This window comes from Corella eumyota, chromosome 5, assembly GCF_963082875.1.
Source record: "Corella eumyota chromosome 5, kaCorEumy4.1, whole genome shotgun sequence".
Classification (NCBI taxonomy): Eukaryota; Metazoa; Chordata; class Ascidiacea; order Phlebobranchia; family Corellidae; genus Corella; species Corella eumyota.
Genome location: NC_137494.1, coordinates 7,560,568 through 7,580,748, shown reverse-complemented (window position 1 = coordinate 7,580,748; position 20,181 = coordinate 7,560,568). Strand labels below are relative to the sequence as shown.

General features: G+C 32.0%; 2 protein-coding genes across 2 annotated transcripts; one reads left to right on the top strand and one right to left on the bottom strand.

Moving 5' to 3' along the window:
- The first annotated feature begins 6,634 nt into the window (after positions 1 to 6,634).
- LOC145752517 (uncharacterized) lies at positions 6,635 to 12,199 on the top strand. Its single transcript, XM_082568816.1, has 9 exons — positions 6,635 to 6,823; positions 7,145 to 7,271; positions 7,402 to 7,569; positions 7,729 to 7,986; positions 8,233 to 8,400; positions 8,864 to 8,926; positions 9,026 to 11,444; positions 11,662 to 11,825; positions 11,970 to 12,199. Exons 1-9 carry the CDS (start codon positions 6,726 to 6,728, stop codon positions 12,063 to 12,065), a joined length of 3,561 nt encoding a protein of 1,186 aa, XP_082424942.1. The 5' UTR covers positions 6,635 to 6,725; the 3' UTR covers positions 12,066 to 12,199.
- A 761-nt stretch (positions 12,200 to 12,960) lies between these two features.
- Positions 12,961 to 20,165, bottom strand: LOC145753401 (uncharacterized). Its single transcript, XM_082569814.1, has 3 exons — positions 19,980 to 20,165; positions 17,580 to 18,548; positions 12,961 to 15,023 (listed from the first exon to the last, which is right to left on the bottom strand). The coding sequence occupies exons 2-3, from the start codon at positions 18,504 to 18,506 to the stop codon at positions 13,803 to 13,805; spliced, it is 2,148 nt and encodes a 715-aa protein (XP_082425940.1). The 5' UTR covers positions 18,507 to 18,548; positions 19,980 to 20,165; the 3' UTR covers positions 12,961 to 13,802.
- Positions 20,166 to 20,181: the final 16 nt, after the last annotated feature.

The following is a 20,181-nucleotide window of genomic DNA, read 5'->3' as shown; positions in this document are numbered from 1 at the left end:
GGGGTCTACACATATTTGCGCTACAAGAGTATACGTTTAAATAATAGATGAGTCGTAGGCAATAATTATTTCTTTCAATTCATTTGAGCCATTCATTGTATTAACTGCAAGGATAGTAATGTGAAAAAGAGTTAGTTATATATATTTTGAGTGTTAACCAGACAGAAATTTGCAATACCGAAAAATGCGTCGGTAAGTTAAAATAAATTCTCGATTAATCAGTTGCTGGGCTTTATTTATTAAATTTAAAACAGTGGTAAAATTAATCGCATTGCTTTACTAGAGTGGTCGCCCTGCTCAAAATCATGTGGTGTTGGAACACAAGAAACGTTGTGTCAGGATGATAGCGGAGATTGTGCGAAGTTATATAAGGAATGCAATACCAATAATTGCGTCCAACGTAAGTTTTAAAATATTAATTCCATAACAAATTATTTGAGACTTTTTTTGTTTAATTTTATAAGTCATCCACAAAATTTTATTCGTTTTTTAAAATTATAAATTAAATAATTATAAGACATACGTTTGTGTCAACCCATGGTACCGAACACCAAAATTTTGTAAACGACACTTTAGCAAAATTAGTGTAAATCATTTTGCTTAAAATTAGAAAAAATTACCAAAACATGGTGTAAGTGAAAATGTGCAAATAAAAAAAGTCCTATTGTCGTTTTAAAGCAGTTTCTGTCACATTTGTTTCGATCCAATATATAAAAGCTTTTTTTCGTTTTTCAGAATCGTGTAGCGCCGGCACAGATGTTTATCGTTATGAAAGTAACTCGGATTGCTGTGATCCTGTAAATGCCAGCACAACTTGTGGAAGATCTGATCTAGGTTCTCAAATTGTTGGCGGAGTAGAAGCTATTGGAAATTCATGGCCATGGATGGTAAGTTAAAAAATTTGTTTTTAATCAAATATCTTGTTTGATTGATATATTGTTTTTTTTAAAGATTTTGTTCCCTTAAGTAATCAATTGCGTTAACTCTATTTTCTTTACCCTGATTTACAAATAGCTAAATCAACAAAATAATATTAGACAAAAAAATTAAAAAATGCCAAGTGGTCCAAAACTTAGTTTTGATAAAAACTTTTCTTATTGACTGTTGAGTTAAATTACAACCATAAAAAAAATAAAATAATAAACAGACAATAAACAAAAAATAAAATAAAAGTGCACTTTATTAAATAGCAAAGTGACCCACTAGAATAAAGTTTTACGTAATATTAACTTTTTTTTGTATCAGTTGCTTTTCAAGTTGGGCTACCCAAGAGGAAATCGATTTTCATATTGCGGAGGTGTTTTGTTGACAGACAGATGGGCAGTCACAGCAGCACACTGTGTCTTGTAAGATTTCTTATGTTGTATTTTAAAGCCAATTTTCCTCTAGTTCAAAAAAACTAATAAATTTTTTCCTGCAGCGTTTTTAACGAAAATCACACTTTGGTTATTGGAGGAATTAAAAAGTTTACCAATCCCGGGCAGCGAGTTTATGCGAAAAGAATTATAAGACATCCAGGATTTGATATGCCAAGAAACGACATCGCACTAGTCGAGGTTAATATTTAAAACTTGACCAACGTTGGTCAAACAACAGCTTGTAACAAAATAATTTTTTTTAGTTGAGACGACCTTTCATTCTAAAAACCAAAGATACCCCAAAAAGAAAAATGAGCCCCTTGTGTATGCCTCTGCAGGAAGAAACACCCTTAGATGCTAACTGCTATGTTGCTGGATGGGGGGCAAGTAAGTTATTGATGTTTATTGAAACTCTTAAGTTTAATTAATTTTTACTTATAGCTATTGTGGCATTATAACTTAGCTTTTTGAACAAGTGTTTTGTAAAAACTAAATGAGTGGCAAATTCAAAACAAGCTTTTAATGACTTTTTTAATTTTGAAATATCTAACAATAAAAGATTTGATTTATAGCTGATATTACTCGAATATCTGTCAGTCGGACATTAAACCAAGCTAAGATAAAGAACCTTAATTTGAATATATGCAAAAGTGCATACAAGTCTGACTATTATGGAAGAAAATTTAGTGATTCGATGTTATGTGCTGGTCGATTAACTGGAGGAGTTGATACTTGCCAGGTAAGTTGAAATTAATTGTGCTGTAAAAACGTTTATTTAAATATTGAAAAAAGTAAGTCCATCATGTTATTACACTTTACTTTTGGGTATAAACATGGTTGTTTATTGTATTTTAAAAACCCAAAGGCTAATAACGAAAGGTGCCTATCAAAGATCTTAGCCCCGGTAATTTCAAAAAGAACAATTTGTTAATAGTTTGCTTTTATCAGGTGCTACTTACTTAAATATTTTTATAAAACATAGCTTACTTAAAACAAACATATTTTAAATTTTTAGGGCGATAGCGGAGGTCCAATGATGTGCCAGCGTTGCTCCAGCTGTTCGTGGTACTTGGCCGGTATTACCTCGTTCGGTTCGCTGAGATGTGGATCGGCAGGAATGCCGGGAGTTTACACAAAAGTTCTAGACTACGAGAACTGGATCATGTCTTATATTGACACTCCCACCGAGAATAAAGCATATAAAGATACTTGTTAAAACGTGCTTGTGTTTAAAATGTAGACCTAACTTTTGTAACAAAAAGGAATTTTATTAATAATTTTCTTATTGGCTGTAACACATTTATTTTATCCACGTAAAAAGAAACCGTGAATCAATACAAAAGCTCATACTACTTATAAACGTGTTTTGTTTTCGCAAACGTACCCGGTAACTTTATAGACAGTACGAAGCTTTATGCATTAAATATAGTTTTCAATACACTTTAGAAGGCAGTTAAGTACAAATAACTTTGTCGAAAGCGCAATTTTTATAGTTTACCCTTGTTGAGTGATACACGAACCCCAAGATCCTACAATAACAAAGCGTTTTGACCAGTTGTGTTTAAGCGTATAGTATAAAAAGTTTATAAAACTCAACAGCTTAAAAATATTTACCCAGAAACACTTAGACGGGAAGTTAACAAGTTAAATATTAATAAAATCACTAAATAAGGCGATATTGAAAATGTCTTAGAAAATCTTGACAAAAAATTGAAAAAATGTTTAATTTTTTACGAGTACCAAAAGTGTTTTGCTGTAGTTTGATATAGCACAACAGCCATACTATTTTTTCTTGTGGCAGTTTTCACACTTAATAGCTTAACAAATAATGCTCTTTTAAATATGTGTTAACAACCTTAGCTAATAATAATTTTAAATATTACAGTCGATATTTAAAAACAATCAATATTCATTTTTAAGCGCACAAAAACTTAAGATAACTTGTTGATAAATACCAGTTCTTTAGTAAATTAAAAAATTGATTTCAAATGTCCCTTAAAATTGTCCTATAAACAAGTTACACAAATTTCGCTATGTGTCTGTATTATTGCGGGGTCTACACATATTTGCGCTACAAGAGTATACGTTTAAATAATAGATGAGTCGTAGGCAATAATTATTTCTTTCAATTCATTTGAGCCATTCATTGTATTAACTGCAAGGATAGTAATGTGAAAAAGAGTTAGTTATATATATTTCTTATAGCAGAATTAAAATAGCGAGGCTAAAAAATATTAATGCGAGTTTTACGTGCAGCTAATTACATACTAACTTGATGCAGAAAAATACAAACATTGTAATTACGAAAACGTTCCCAGTGTGCTAGGGTTTATTATATAATTAAAATCATAAGCCAATTGTATTTCAAATCAGTAATTTTTAAAGATTATTTAGATTAGTTAAACTTTGTTATAATGTAGCTTAGTGGTCGATATATTACATGTTGGTTTGTAGTGCATAGGTAAATTATCACGAACAAATATTACTTGCTAGTTGCAACCATAATAAAACAATTGAAATACAGTTTGTAGAGCGGGCAGTTAGCTAATATAATGTTTAGTTTATTTACAGGTTTGCTTTTTTATGTAAAATATTATTAGATTTAATAATGTTTTCTGGGGGACTTTTATCTCGAAATCTCGGCCATCGAAGATCTAAAAATGGTAATCAAAAAAGAAAAAAATCAAAAGAGCGAACGAAAAGAGAAAATGAAAATTTTAAAAATTTAAAACAGAATGAGTTATTGAATTGGGATGACAGATCTAAAAAACAAAAAGTAATAAATTTAATTTTAAAGTCGGATCAAAAATTGTTTGATTGCCAACAGATAGTGAGCAATATTTTATATGTGTATATAGTAGGTTTAACGGTACGCCTTTTTGTGGCATCCATTAGGCTTATAAAAGTTGCTTTTCTATATTACCTTAAGGTGTTTTGGTTTATTGGAAAAAGGTGTGCTTTGGTAATGTGTTTGGGATATCTTTGAACGTTGAAATTTTCTGGTTAACAAAAGGGCTTTAACTCAAAACCTAAAGTCTCGTGATTCGATGTCATCACGGTATACCACATCACTACACAAAAACAAAAACAATTTTGAATATTTTTTTAGCGTTCTAGCCCCAACCAGCGGCCAGCTTATTCGATCGAAGTTGCTGGAAAATTACGTTTTTTTTCAACTGAAGGAGGCTTAGCATTCGTTGGGTTCACATTAGCTGTTATTAGTAAGTACAAAGTTAGTTAAATATATTCTATATTTAAGAAAAATAATATTGGTATTTTTAATCTTTTAAATTTAGGTGGAATTGTCACGTGGGTCACACGTGCACATTTATACGGTCCAGTTGGTATAGGAATTGGAATATATCTATTTATATGTTCTGTTACTTTGTTATTTGAAAATAAGAACGCCAGTAGTAAGCTATACCATATCCACGATATTTATACACAATATGGGTTGATGCAGTCAACAGATAAAATGTTCACTAAACCAGGTTTGTAATTCACATTCTTGAAGTCTTTATGAACATATTATAAAATTTGGACATGTAAGAAGAAAAAATTTAATCTTTTTAGAAAAACATCAAAAAGAACGAAACCGAAATTCCTGCAAAATTTGCCGCGATTCGAATCTGCAACAAAATTTTCAATTTCCTTCGGATGTCCATAAAAACAAAGATGACAAAATTCTCCCAAATATTGTTCTTACTGGATCAGACACAGGTTAAAACCCTTTAATAATATAATTTTTTAATACTTTTGTAATGTTATTTAATTTAACCGGCAGCGTGATGTAGTGGTAACAACACTTGCCGGAACACATAAGGTCGTGGGTTCAATCCCCACTGCTCTCATGCTGTAGCGTCCATGAGTAAGGTGCTATAAACATCATAAACTCCTGCTGAGTCAGCACTTTTTATTGGGCAATTATAATTATTGGCCAATTATAATCTATATTATCCCAAACTGCCACAGGCAACTCGAGACGGGGTCGGGGTAGCAGTTCTATGTTTAAGTCGAGCATTCGACTTTTCCACGTCGAGGATAAAAATATATACAAAAAAAATTTAGGTGATTTATTTTGTTTTTTAAGTGTTATAAACCTAATATAAAACTCTACTGAATACTTAATAAGTGTTAATTAAACTTAACTTACACATTTTCGCATTACTCTTATATTTTGTTTTTTTATATTTTGTTTCAGAATACGACAACGATTTTGATACTGGGTCCGATGATAGCTTAGGCAAGTGAAAAGCCTATAGCAAAACACAAGTTTAATGATGACGTCATTCAGACAATGACGCATATTGACAAACACTAATCTGATATAATTGCATCACCTTATTAATATATTTTATTTTAAACCTTGTCCATAGGGTATTGAATAGTATGACATAATAAAAATATTAAGTTGTACTTTTTATGTTATTAATATGTGGCGCGAATTGTTAATAGTGTTATATAATATAATATTTATATTTGTAAAGAGATGTAATCAGAACTGTAAATATAAAATTGTGCACTCGTCTGTAAAGTCGTTTATACATTTAAAATAAAATTTCAAATTGAGACATTAAAAAATTTTTTTGATTGTAATTATTCTACTTAGTTAAAAAAATTGATGTCACTTTTGCTTTTTATGGTATTTACATTTCTGTGTACAATTAGGTTGATCATGGCATCACGTCAAGATGTCAAGGCGGCCTGATATGAAACAGCTGTAAACTCTCATGGGTTCTAATTAATTCAACGACTATAACTGTCCTTCTTACAATTACTTTAGCTTATAACAAAGTTGTTTATGTACTATCATTTACGTTGTTACTAGATTAAGATACAAGCCAATGTTTCATGTAAATGAAGTATAGCAAATTTAGATATTTGATGTAAATGAAGTTTAAGGGAATCAAATTCTATAAAATTGTATAAACCTACAGCTTATAGAAAAAAAAAAAAGAAAATTAAATAGTATAAAATTTATAATTAGTTTAGGGGAAGTTTAGTCCGAATTTTAGAAACTTAATTTTTTTTAAATGCTATGTTTTAAATATTCACCTTTTCACTTTTGCTTTAATATTGCAACTAATAGCAATAACACGCATGTCACGTGACAAAAGATATACAGTGTCTAAAGATAAAAAATCAATTATTTAAAAGCGAACCTAGCAGTTTATCGTTCGTAATAAACAAAAAGCTAAACCTATGCTACCGTTATTGGTGTTCAAATAAAATAGACAGAGTGTTTGAAATTTACTGTATTTTTTTTAAAGCGCAGGCAAAATCTTATAAAACATAGGATCGTAAAAAAAGGATTTTAAAAACTTTTGATGTTTGCCGCCGACCAAAAAAGGAAATATATCCGAATAAATGTATGACGTCACGATGAAAGATAGAGATGAAAAGAGTCCGATCGAGACACCGGAACTAGATCACGACGAGGGTACAAGCGACGATGTAAGAGGAAGGTAAACTATTTTGTTAATATTTTTATAAAACCAAATTTTCATCGGCGCGAAGTTAGACACCAGTTTTTGTTTTTATTATTCGGCACCAGGTTCAAAATCCAGCTTGTAAAACTGTTACTTTAAGTTAAATAATTTCTTGCTTTTTGAAGACTAGTTCTGTCGCGCTTTATTATAAACGTTAGTTTTAATTAAAGTTAAAATGTTAATTGTGGCACAGATTTACGTTTTTAATCCGGTGCTAAATAATAATCCAGAAACTGTAGTCTAACTTCCCACCGGTTGAATTTTTAATAATTTAAATAACACCTTAAACTTATAAAGGTCAAGGGGGAGGCGGCGCACGGCTCGAGAGATTGCTCAAATGTTCGAGCAGTTAAAGTTGAGACATTTGCAAAGAAAGAAAGAATGGCAAATGGAAAAGGAAGAGCTGCAAAAACAAGCATCTCTAGTAAGAACATATATTAATATAAATAAATATTTTTATTTTCAACAAATTTTTGTTAACCTAATAAGTAAAAATTGCTTTTAAATTTTTATATATAAGTTAGAGTTTAACGAATGGTTACTAATTTTGGTAGGCCGAAGAAAGCAAAAAGATTTTGGTAGATTTAAAAAACATTTTGGAGGAATTAAGAATCGAGTTAAGAGAAGAAGAAGCAAAGAGAACTCACGCGGAAGAGGAGCACCACAGAGATCAAGTCACGTGGGAAGAAGAGAAAAACGAACTCCTCAAAATTATCAAAAACGTAAATTTAAAATTTTTGTGAGTGTAAAAAAAATTGTTTTGAAACTGCAAAGCTTTGTTAGTGAAAAAGTGAGCCTAACTAAGTTTGAACGATAACCTAAGTTTTTAAATTCGGGCTGCCGTGTTTCAACCATTCAAAGAAGGTTTAATTATGTTTTAGATGGAAGTTCAACGAGGCATATCTAACTCAGATATTGACAGTCGTTTAAAGATGGAAAACCACTCGTTAAAGTCGCAAGTCTTTGCCCGAGAGCGCGATCTAGCGGAAATGAAAATTGCCATGGCAGATTTGCAGAAAAAATTGGATGAAAGAGAATGTTGGTTTAAAGAAGAAAAATGCAACATATTGTTTATGCACGAAGGCGAGAAAAGAAACTGGGAAAAAACACGACAAGTAATGCTCGATAAAATTGAATCGGTAAGTCATTTTTATAAATAACAAAAACGTTATCAAAATCTATTACATTAAAGTGTTTGTTGCAAAGGCTATGCTTAAAACTTACTTACTATGATTAATAGGGCATATTTTGCCCTTAAAACAAATGTTAGATTCCAAAATGCAGCATAGCTTACTTATGAGCGCTAGACATTCGCCAACCAGCCCGCACTTTAACTAGACTAGGCAGTTCGTAATGTTAAATATCTAGCCATATTTTGTTTACAGTTAAGGGAAGAGTGCAATAGACGATCAACGTCGACGTTTCCTTTGCATGGCTGTCACGTGATTAGTTCCCCTGTCACGGATGAGCAGTCACCTATGACCTCATTGCCGAGCAGCAGAAACGAAGACTCGCTGTCGCCGGAAAAAAAGTCAACTGACTCAGCCGATAGGGTATGTTGTAAACAACTTGATACTTACATTCCTCGTGGCTTATTCATTAAGCAATTATGTAGTAGTGCAGCTTGACCGTCCATAAATTTGTATTTTTACAATATGCCACATTCAAATCACGATCATTCCCTAAATAAATATAAAATGTTACTTTGAATAAATTCAAGTCTGTGGTAGCAACAATTAAATGTAAAAATAAATAGCAAATGTGATGTCACAGTTAATCAGATATTTTATTTACCCAAACAATTTTAAAGTGTTAAGTTATTTATTTACCATGCTGCAACATATGTAAGTCATGCGTCGCGCTTGCCATTTGTAGCAAACATTTTTTCATCCTAAAATATGTGCCCCGCCCCTTTTTGTAGCTAAAAATAGAAATAAGAAATTCTCCCTACCTTTGGCTGCTTAAAAATATTTTTAAATATCCAATTCTTAAATAATACATTTTGCATTTGCACAGAATGAAAATGTAGTTCCAGAAGCTTCGGCAAAGTACAATCACTTCCAAAAAACAGTAGACGATGTAAATATGTAATAGTATTCTTTTTATGTACCTTCTGTAACTAAGACATTGCGAATGTAGATTATTTAATATGTTGTTAATAAATTATTTATTATGTAGGCGCTAAAGCAGATCGAGAAGATAAGTCATGATCTAAACAATATCGATGTAGAAAATGAGAGCAAAAGAAAGGTAAATAAATTGCGAAGACTTTCCGTGGACCCTACCACTTCGCAATCCCCCATGCACGAGTCATTTAAATCTCCTTCGCTTGATCGGTCGTCAGCTAATAGCAGACGACATAGTTTTACGTCATCGATTTTGCGAAGAAGCGTTACTCCGGGAAGAAAAATGTCAAGTTCTTCCAGAGATGGGGTGGAATCGAGCCGGAGTAAAAGCTTTGCTCCCACATCATCGCCGCTACTGGTAAACCCACCTGATTCAAAACCATTAGTTACATACACGCGTACTAGAAAGGAAACAAAACCTAGTCAACTAAATAGTCCAGTAACTTCGGTTTCGCAAAACAGTAACCAACTACATGAGTACGGATCAGATGTTAGTAACAAACAAACGCCTGACAAACTAATTACTACATCCAAGAAACTAACTACTTCAACTGCAAGTGCATCTAAAGCAAACGCAAATTTGCCATTTGTAAAAGTGGAAAAAAGTTACAAGGATACCACAAAAGACAAACAAGCAAAGAAAGATGTAAATGCGACAACATCAAAACTTCCCAACTTGCACCAAAAGCTTTTGTTTCGGAACTCTGATACATTTCAAAGGAGTCTAACAAATAAGAATTACAATGCTACAACAAAAGAAAACAAATCCCATATGTTGGAGGAAACCTCTGACAACAGCACACCTAATTTGCATACACCGTACTTTAATCCTGAAACTGGATATATTAAGCATAGCTCAAAATCACCCAGACTTTGTAGGTCTACAAAAATAAGCGGCAACCTAGTAAGCTCAAATTCTGATGAAAATACAAATGTACAAAAAGTTCCCAATGATTTTTTGTCTACTCAAAGTTTAAATATAAATAAGGTACCAGAAGAGGTCACTGAAGTAGATCCACCACCAGTGCGCCCTAAACCCACTATCACAATCGAGAAAGATGTTAAGGGAAACGTTCTGAGAGTTATTTCAGATCCTCGCTACCAGACTTCACCAGGTATTTCTCCAGCGCCAAACTTACCAAACCAAACGTTAACTGTTGTCGACAACACTGAAAGACGAAGAAGATCCTGCGAAGCATTATCTGAATTAATTCCACAAGCTGTCCATTCATTACAAGAAGAGTTAGCTTTCGATAGTCAATTGAATGACAAATCAAAGGAAAGTTTTAGCAAAATTGGTAAAAAGTGGATAAAAAAGAGACTTTCGATTAAAGAACCATCATCAAAGGATCAATCACCGGACAAAAAAAGTTCCGCGTCGAAAGGCAAATCAAGAAGAGCCTTTTTAAGTAGAAGAAAAAACGATATGTTAGAAGGATCAACCTCGGAAGAAAGTGTTGAAGATTGTAACTATAAAGGCAAAAGAAAGCAAACGGATTACGAGAAATATGAAACCGCTGCAAAGCCCAGAATGAAAAGGTATACAAGAAGTAAAACTGATGGACATTTAGAGATGAAGGGGTTACTCTCAAAATTTAAAGTTTCACAGTTTGGCTCAAAAAAGCCAACAATTGTTAAGCAATTCGAGAAAAAACTCCTGGAGAATGAAATCAAGACGTTAGAAGATGCTCAGGAAAAAATAAAGAGCTCGAATGAGGTTCCTAAAAAGGAGATGAAGGTACGAGATAAAGTTGAAGATGAAGGATACAGTGGCGAAGACGAGGAAGATTATATTGGAGAAAAAACAGTTTCTAATAATTTACCGCGCACCACTTCTGCAATTTCATTACTTGAAAATTCTGACAACACACCGCCAAAAGTTTTACCCAAGCCGAAATATCACAAAAGCATGATTGACTTAAGAAATCAAGACGAACAGGTTGTGGAGAACAAGGAACCCCAGAATACAACCCGTGTACAAAAAGAAGATGTAACTAATCTTTTAAATTCAAGCGATTCAGTGAGAAAAACTAAGCCACATTATGAATACATTCGGACCAGTTTGTCTAAAATAGATCCGTTGGACAAGGGCAGTAGTAACAGTTCTTTAGACCGAAATTCGACGCCAGAACGACCCAGCGTTTCCAATTTGGTTGGAAAGTTTAGTTCACAAAATTTTGTTCGAGGAGGGGTCGGTAGACATTCACTAAAACAAGATGAGAGAATACAATTGCGAAGGAACACGGAAGGGTCTGTGCGCCACCGAGTGACTTTTGAAAAGCCAAGCCAGAAAAGATTATCGTGGTCGACTCCTTCGCCAACAGGGTCTAATTCAATTGACGAAAAAAACACGTGGAGAGAAAAGGTTATTGGGCCATCATCGACGGGTAATGACGTTATCGATAAGCCCAGACGAAAAATGAGCGAGGATATGCTTCGGAAGAAGGCTAATTTGGAAAACGTGTTACAAGGTAAAACCAGTAAATAAATGTCATAGCAACCTACACAGCAAGCAAAATAATTCTTTACACCGCTAGGCATTTTTTTAAATGTTAAAACTTCTAACCTTATTAATATTGGGCTCGATTTTAAATAAAAATTTGTACAAAAATACAACGTAAACTTTTAACCTCTATAAATCAGTTTATCTTGTTTTACCATTCTAACCGTTAAGCTATAATTTTGTAGGCAGGTCAAGGCCAAGGAGATACAGAAGGGCGGAAACTCAACCAATTCAATCTACTAGATCCAGCGATGACGATGTGGATAACGATATAGGAGAATTCTGGAAAACAAATAATAAAATAAATACTAATCGCCCAGTAAGCCTGGCCAATGAAAATTTTGTGCAAGTAAGATTACTTAATAATGTCTTTAATATTCCTTAATTCTTTAAATATGAAGTTATAAACAAAATGGCGAAAATTTAAATTTACCTATGCACTACGTATGGTATAATTTTCTTCTTACATAAATTTTTGTTAATTTGTTTTTAGGAATTGTCGCACGATACTGTGCCAGATTTAACACCGAGATTTAAAAAACCTGTAATGACAAACAGACGAAAACCTTCAAGATGGAAAAACCAATAAAATATCATCAAAAAATTGTTTTCAAATTTGTGTAAAAATATTTATATAAATAACGATATTGTTTATTTTATCGGCAACGTAACTTAATATGGGTTAACAAAATTTGCTCTAGATATTCAGTAGTCGGACAAAACACGAACAAAATAAAAATTAATAGCTGATGGTACTTTTTCAAGTTAAAAAAAGACAATTTTGAACAGCCAAAAGTAATTAGCCTCACTTAACGCCATACTAAAGCACATCATTTTTACGCACAGCAATTCTTTTGTTTCGAATCTAATTTGTCCGAACCGCAAGACCGACTTTACTTTTGTTTTGGACACGGTTTAACGAACGCGTCTGTTGTGCTTAGATAATGAGAAGATAAGGTAGGAATTTTAACAAATAACAAAATTTAGGTTATCTGCACAATTTTTCACTTCCGTCGTCTGGGAAGTTGAATGCAAAATGCCACCAATTAAAAAACGCATTTTTCAATCAAAATTTAATTTTTAAAACCCTCCGTAAAAATTGACCCTTAAAATTTATTCATTCATTTCAAACTATAGTACATCTAAGTAAATGCAAGCTATGTAAAGTGTGTAGGCGGTCTTAACATAAAGGCTAATAAGACGGATGTATTTTTAGCAAACTGTAAAAACAAATTCCATAGCTAACAACGCGAGTTAATTAATTACGATGACATTTCACGAACAAAGTTGGGTGTTGCAAAACTTTGTTAAAAAATGTTAGAAAATTTTTATAATTTAAGGAAAACGTAAACACTTTAACATAACACGTTTTATTTACCAATATATCTGTGGTGATCATTTAATAATGGTTAAGTTATCCGATTTTTAATAATTAAAATTAAGTAAAATAAATATATTCAAATAAAAATTGCAACTTTATGCGAATACTTTCTTTTATTTAAACGTTGCGGCCTTTCAACATAGGCGATTTAACAAATAAATTTTTTTTAGGTATAATTCGTTGCTGTTTTAACACTAAGGTCGTAAATAAATACAAAATGGAATAAAATGTAATTGTTACGATGTTTATATATATTTTAACAAAAATTAAAAAAACGTCGATGTGGCAATGTTATAATACAAGAAATATTGTTTTAAAATAAAATATACTTTTTACAAATATAAGCGCAAAATAAAATGACAGTGTATGTGGTAGAGCTGCGAATAAAAATGGTTCAGCTAATAAAATTAAAACGACGATGAAAATTCCAATGTCTACGTAGCTATTGATTTTTTTAAATAATTTGTCATTTAATACACACACCGATTCATTCCCATCCAGCAATTTTGAATCGCATTGAGTTTTAAAGTCGTTTTATAAAAACATATAGTCGCCATATTTTTTTAACATGATAAGATAAATTTATGGGCTCGATCAATAAGATCAACAACAGAAAAAGATATTAAAGAATAAAATTACATTTAATGGCATTAGACATGAATTTTATCAATAAAGAATAGCATAATTAACATATAAATACAAACCCCTTTTTATGATAGTTAAGATTTAGATTTTGATCTTATTTTGCCCATATTTTTTATTTTATTCCGATATGATGCTCAGTAAAGAAAAATATATAATAAAACCTTTAACCCAACATTTTGATCTTTAGTTCCTAAGGAGTCAAATTGTCCGCGTTAGCTTTTTGCTCACCCCAAATGTAGTTGCCGTATAAGTTAAAATCATGTACATAATGCGCTCCTATCAAAATCTTTTTTTTAAATTTTACTCGAAAACGTCTTCAACTGTGGTAGAAGTGGAGGAGATCGGACTTCTTGAAGAGCTTAATTCCTTTGTCGTGCGATGAATATCACAATGCGAAACGGAAGAGGGAGTTTCTGTCAATTGTTCGACATCGTTGGTGCTGCGACGTTTCCAAGGAACAAGCCGCTGCCGCCAATCCAAATGTGTTAACACTATACATATCTGGTTTACAAGTAAATTAAAATCGAGAAATAAATTTGAAATAAAAACATCTTCGATGGCGAACGCAGCAGCGAACACAGCAATGTCCGAAGCAAAACAGACTCCCGTTAGGAGAAGGAGTCTTTTAAGAAGAGGATACAAACTGTCCTCCGACGTATTTTGCATCATTTCGAGGATGTGGATGCTCGTGCGTTGGCCGACCAAAGGGTGAGCGTACATAAGAAGAAAAATAGTCTGAAATACCAATGTTGCCAGCGTTAATATGATCCAAGGCAATTTGATATCTGGCAAAACGTCGCTTCGCGAGTGAACGCAGATATTTGTATCATTGCTAGTTTCGTTTATTGGTAAATTCTTTGTATCATTTGTATCATTGCTAGTTTCGTTTATTGGCAAACTCTTTGTATCATTTGTATCATTGCTAGTTTCGTTTATTGGTAAAATATCGTGGAGTCGAATAAACTTGTTATCAACTATAAATAGGGTTGACACAACGACAACGCCGACAATAAGCACAACCGGAATGGACCATCCTATTATACGCAGAATTTTGGAACTATCTTTCTTCAAAACCGGGTGAAGATACAACACCTTCTGTCTTACCCATAGGAACAAGTATTGCACCACTAAAGGTAAAACGACAAACAAGTAGGAGACTTTGATAATAACCTCGCACGAAACTTTAACTTTGACAAGTCCCAGGTAGAAAACTAAATGGTCCGAGATGCATCGCAAAAGCACAAGCCAGGCAGAGATAAGACATAATCTCCTCAAAGCCGTGGAATGATAGCTCATAACTCCAACGCTTTCTTGCATTTCTTCTTCGCTATTTTGATCGGGATTCGTCTGGTTTTGAACACCGGTTAACTGCCATCCATTTCTGGGGCTTGACTGTGTGCGACAAACTCTTTTGTTCAGCTGAATCCGAAAAGTAGTTAGAGCTATTGCGATGTAAAGACAAACAAGGGTTATCACACCGAGAATGCTTTCAAGCAAAATAAGTTTTAAATCCATAATCAATCAAGTAGGTTTGCTACAACTCAATAAAAAAACACTTTATCTAAAAAAATTCCGATTTAGTTTAAGATTTTTTTGATTAAGGTTACATCGCTATGTATTTGCATTCCAACAACTTAAAAAAAAGTGGTTAACTGCTCTATAGGATGATAATAAATAACCTTCTTTGAAACTTTTTGTTTGCATACAAATAAAAACAAATATCTTTCTGTTGATGGGTCAACTCATAAATATTTTAAAAAAATGACAATAATTTTCATAACAACCATATTTTTTCCGCTGTATTTTCGTTTGATTGGCTAGGAGTACAATATGCTGTTTAATGGGGCATGCGACTCAAGGCAATGGCAACAACGTTCACTGCATTTAGGGTACTGTAACTAATCGGTAATTGAACGTTACAAACCAAACTTTAAAAATACAAAAATTGCTTCCAATATGCACTTGCAAACACACGCGATACAAATACACTATTGAGTTTATGTTATCTGCCAACAAAATGAATCTGTAGTATATCAAATTAAACTTTGCTAAAACAACGCGACCAAACTATAGCTCGCTAAATAAAATTGATCCTTTTTGCGAAGTTCTACTTCCTAGTAAAGCAAGACAGAAAGTTTCGCTCCGCTTGCATTTACGCTTCGCCGATTTCCTTTGTCTCGCCACACTTATTTTCTGAGCTCAAAATATGGCAGCAACAACAGCAAAGGGTCACGTGAGTGATTAGAATGGGATCCGTAAGCCTTTCATCACGGTTTCGTCATAACAATCATTTTTACCGCATTCGCAAGTAAATAGGCAGTACACATTTTTTTCGTAATGCTGCTTTTCTTTTCATTTTCATTTCGCTTTACATCGAAATTATAGAACAATTAAAACACATTTACAATACTTTAAAATGAGTTAGTGTTATTTAGTAAACAATGTGGTTATTTTAACGTAACCATAACAACCAATTAAGATAAATGTTTTTCAGGATGACAAAGCAATTTCTGTGTAAAAAATCAAATAAGTTCTTATAATTAATAACTGTATTATTGGCCCTTTTAAAATACTGTAATATAAGATATTGTTATGTTTAATGTAGTTTGATGACATATTTAAAACATAACAATTAAAAAAGTTTTTAAATAAAGTTAATTTTTTATGAATTTTTTTACAATCTTTTAAAATAAGTTATTATAAACAAGCAGTTGACAATTTCATTTTAAATGTGGTTTACGTTTTTTGACGAATTTATTTATTAAAAAAAAAAAAAAACAATGTTAAGAAGCATTGTTTTCGTTATTAATATAGTAAGAATATACCAACGAGTTATAGTAAGAATATACCAACGAGTAATATTTTTTTAAATTTTTTTGCTTATATCATAGTATAGAAAAGAAAAGAATAACTATCCCCTCAGTAATAAATAAACAAAATCAATATGTGATCGTTAAAATAGACTCTACAAAAGATTGTTGAACGTCATAACAAACAAAATATACCAACAAATACAAAGTTTCTTGGTAAAACATGCCTTTATCGCCCACTAACGGCTTAAAAAATAAACAATTTTTAAATTTCTTGGTCACGTTTAACATTTATTTTACTAATTTAGTAAGAAAAGTAGAACAATATAACTTTGGTTGCACATATTATAAATGGAAACACAACTAAAACTTTAAAAAACTAGTATATTTGTTTACACTGTACTGAGTTTAAAAATAAAATTAAAAAGAACTGTGTGTTTATATTTTGGGTTTGGTGACCATGCCATAACATACTTAAAATCTTTTTGTAAACATTATTACTTTTGGCATGTTTTAAATCATTAAATTGATTTTGTCATTTTTTTCCGTCGCATTGTTGCAATATTAATTGTATATCGCATCGCATTTATTATTTACTTTTATCAATGTGCGAAAAAACTAAATAAAAATAAAAAAAATTGGGTCTGATTTAAGGTTTTAAACTTTGAACCTAAATTCCTTATGACGTCAGCAGGTCGTATGCTAATATCACGGATATGACAAAGCTTGCGTAAAACCGTCGTAAAATAGAACAATTTTTTTCTCGCAATAGCTAATAACTACAATTTTTAAATTTATTAAATATTTAAAAACTATATTTAAATACCAAGTTATTTTAAAATTTATACTAAATTGGTAAAAATACAACTAGTTGATAAATTTAGATTTTTAATTATAAAAAAAATAAAAAATAAAAATGAAAAAAAATTTAATGAAAATAATTTTTGATTTTAAAATAACTTATCATATACCGCTAGTATTTAATTTTTTTTTAAGTTAAAAATATTAACTACAAAAACGTGACTTTATTCACGCTCTAGTCGTGCCTGTTTCAGTTTAAATAAGTATTACGATACGACCTTTCGTCGAACCCTAACCTTAGTAGAAAGTTTAATGAAATTATAAAAAAAGATGTTTTTTTAAAGCGGAACTATTTTTATTAGCGCGGGTTAAAAATTGCCTTTAAAATTTGAATAAAAAAGTTCAATACACGTATGTACAGAATGAATAAGAAAGGCACGGCGTGGTGTTTTATTCATCTAGCTACTACAGCTGGCCTTCTGTGACAAAACGGAAAAAGCCGCTTTCTCCAATCGCGAAACGAGAAAATAATAACAACTAAATCAACAACCAAGTTTAGGTCATACACCACGTTTGATATTAAAATGTTTTTCGTAAAAAATCGAACCAATGCAGCCAGTAAATCCGAAACAATACAAATAGCTGCTGCCACCAACGCGCGTACTATAATAGGTCGCAGTTCTCTTTGGCCATGAACCTGCGAATTTAGGCTATTGTTAGTAAATCTGTGTTGTAACAGCGGTTGAACGAACAAGAAAACAAGTAATGCTTGAAATATAATCGAGAACCCGGTTAAAACGATCCACGAGATATTTGGATGTTTTGTCAGTACCACGCAATGGCCATCAACCAATTCGTATTCTCTTGTCGTAAAGAACAAAATGATAGTAACTATGTTGCATAATATCATCATAACTAACACCGTCCAACTAATTGTTCGTGTAACAACATTGTTTATGATTTCCATTCGGGGGTCGGTATAAAACATCCGCTGCCTGAACCACAGAAACAAGTAAACCAGTACTATAGGTATGTCGTACAAAATAATATGAATGCGAAGGGTAATTAAACACGTTAAGTCACTTAAATTGCCTTGGTAGATATAGTGAAGTTCGGCCACAAGTCGAAGCAGCGACGTCCAGGCTGTTGCATAAACCAGCCTTTTGATCAAAATCGATCTGTGGACAGCTTTGAAAGCTGAAAATACGACTTCTAGGCCAGATGTAGTTGACATTCGCCTGCGTCGTCTGCTACTTGGGTTGCGAAAACCTCTGCGACATTGTAATGTTAATACTATTATAATGTATATACAAATTAAAACAAGAAAAGAAGTAACAGCAACTATTGCAGGATGCTGATGATCAAATTCCATTCGTTCAGTTGTGTTATTCATCGTTCAGTTTCACTTGTTTTCTATTTAACAGCCTACTTTAATCTAAACGAAATAAAATAACATATCTGTAATAAGTCTAGCAGAGTAAAACAAAAATGCTGTAAGTTACTAATAACAAACTGAACGTATTAAATCTATGGAAAGTCTTACTAACCTAGCTTCTAGTTACCTAAAATTCCTATTTTTATCAAGTTAAAAATACAGGACTAAAACTCGGCCATTTCTTGGAATTCCCGTTCAATGCGGTTTTTCTCTTGCGCAGTCAGGGAATTTGATGTATTGCTGAACAACAAAACCGATCTAAGTAACGCACGAACGGCGACAAAGGGTTAAATGTTTTTCTTAACAACATTTCAAAAGTCCCATTTCTTAATAAAAACGTTGTCAAAATATACACTAGTAAGCACACACTGCCTGTTTAGCATCATTTACTCTATATTAAAACGTATACTAGCATTGCACTTAGCCTACAACTTAATGTTATTTTAAAACATACAATTTACATATAAGCAAAACCTCGTTATCCGCACTAGTATTTTTAAAGTGTTGCAATTTTAAGCAATTTCGGAATATATAATCAACCTAATACCTATTACTCACATACACCTATTAAATGTCTTTACGCTGCGAACAAGTAAAAACGTGACCAAAATTTGATTACTATACATTTTAAGTGTTACCTGTTTAACTATAGCCTTTCTAATATTTATAGGTACATGCGTATTTCGAAACGTGGTTGACGAATTTAGAAACTGATTACCTTTGCGAGACTGCTTTCGATTGCTAAAATTTACCGTTGTTTTGTAAATTAATACTCACTGCATATAGCTTTGCATGACCGTGCATTTTTTACAAATTTTTTACATGCATTTTACCTTAAATAGGTTAAAATTTTTCGTTAGGTATTCGGTTAAAAATATCGTTTTATGCATCAGCAGCCCGAGCTATCGTTCTTTAAAGCGCAACGACTTACTAAACCACAAATATTATAATTTAATTAAAATAATCTGCCGAACCTTAGAAAGATCAACATAAATATTTTAAGTATTACAAAACTACAAAATATAAAGTATATGCTACTGGCAAGTCCTTTACAACACATGTTTACAGTACTTTTTTTAATATATATAATAACAAATTAGTTAATAATATGGTAAAATTTTTTATCCAATATATATAACGTTTAAATCTAACTAGAAAGCGTAAACTAAAATATCGTAGAGTAAGTTAATAAAGTTGACATTTCAGTTGGTAACGTTTTAGACCAAATTTAGACACGTTTATTTTTAGTACATTTTTCAATTTTTTACAATAACTCTTATTTAGAAAACCCAAAAATATCAATTTGAAATTACATTACTTTAGTTAACGAGCCTTAACGTGAATAATAGTATTTTACACTTTTTATCTAGGCATAGTGAGGCAATAACGTATATATTTTATAATGTATAAAGCAAATGAAGAAATATTTACCATATGCAACATGAACAAATCCGTCTTTCTTCGGTCTCATATGTTGTACAGACCTAATCATATTACAAGGCACACTTTAACGCAGTTTGAGAGATTCTTCACTATTGACCACCCAATGTTAACAACAGTTAGCATCTTTAGCATCTTTAATGTTTAAGACAATTATTCAATGTTCAAGCGTTTTAAACAAAAATCTATGAAA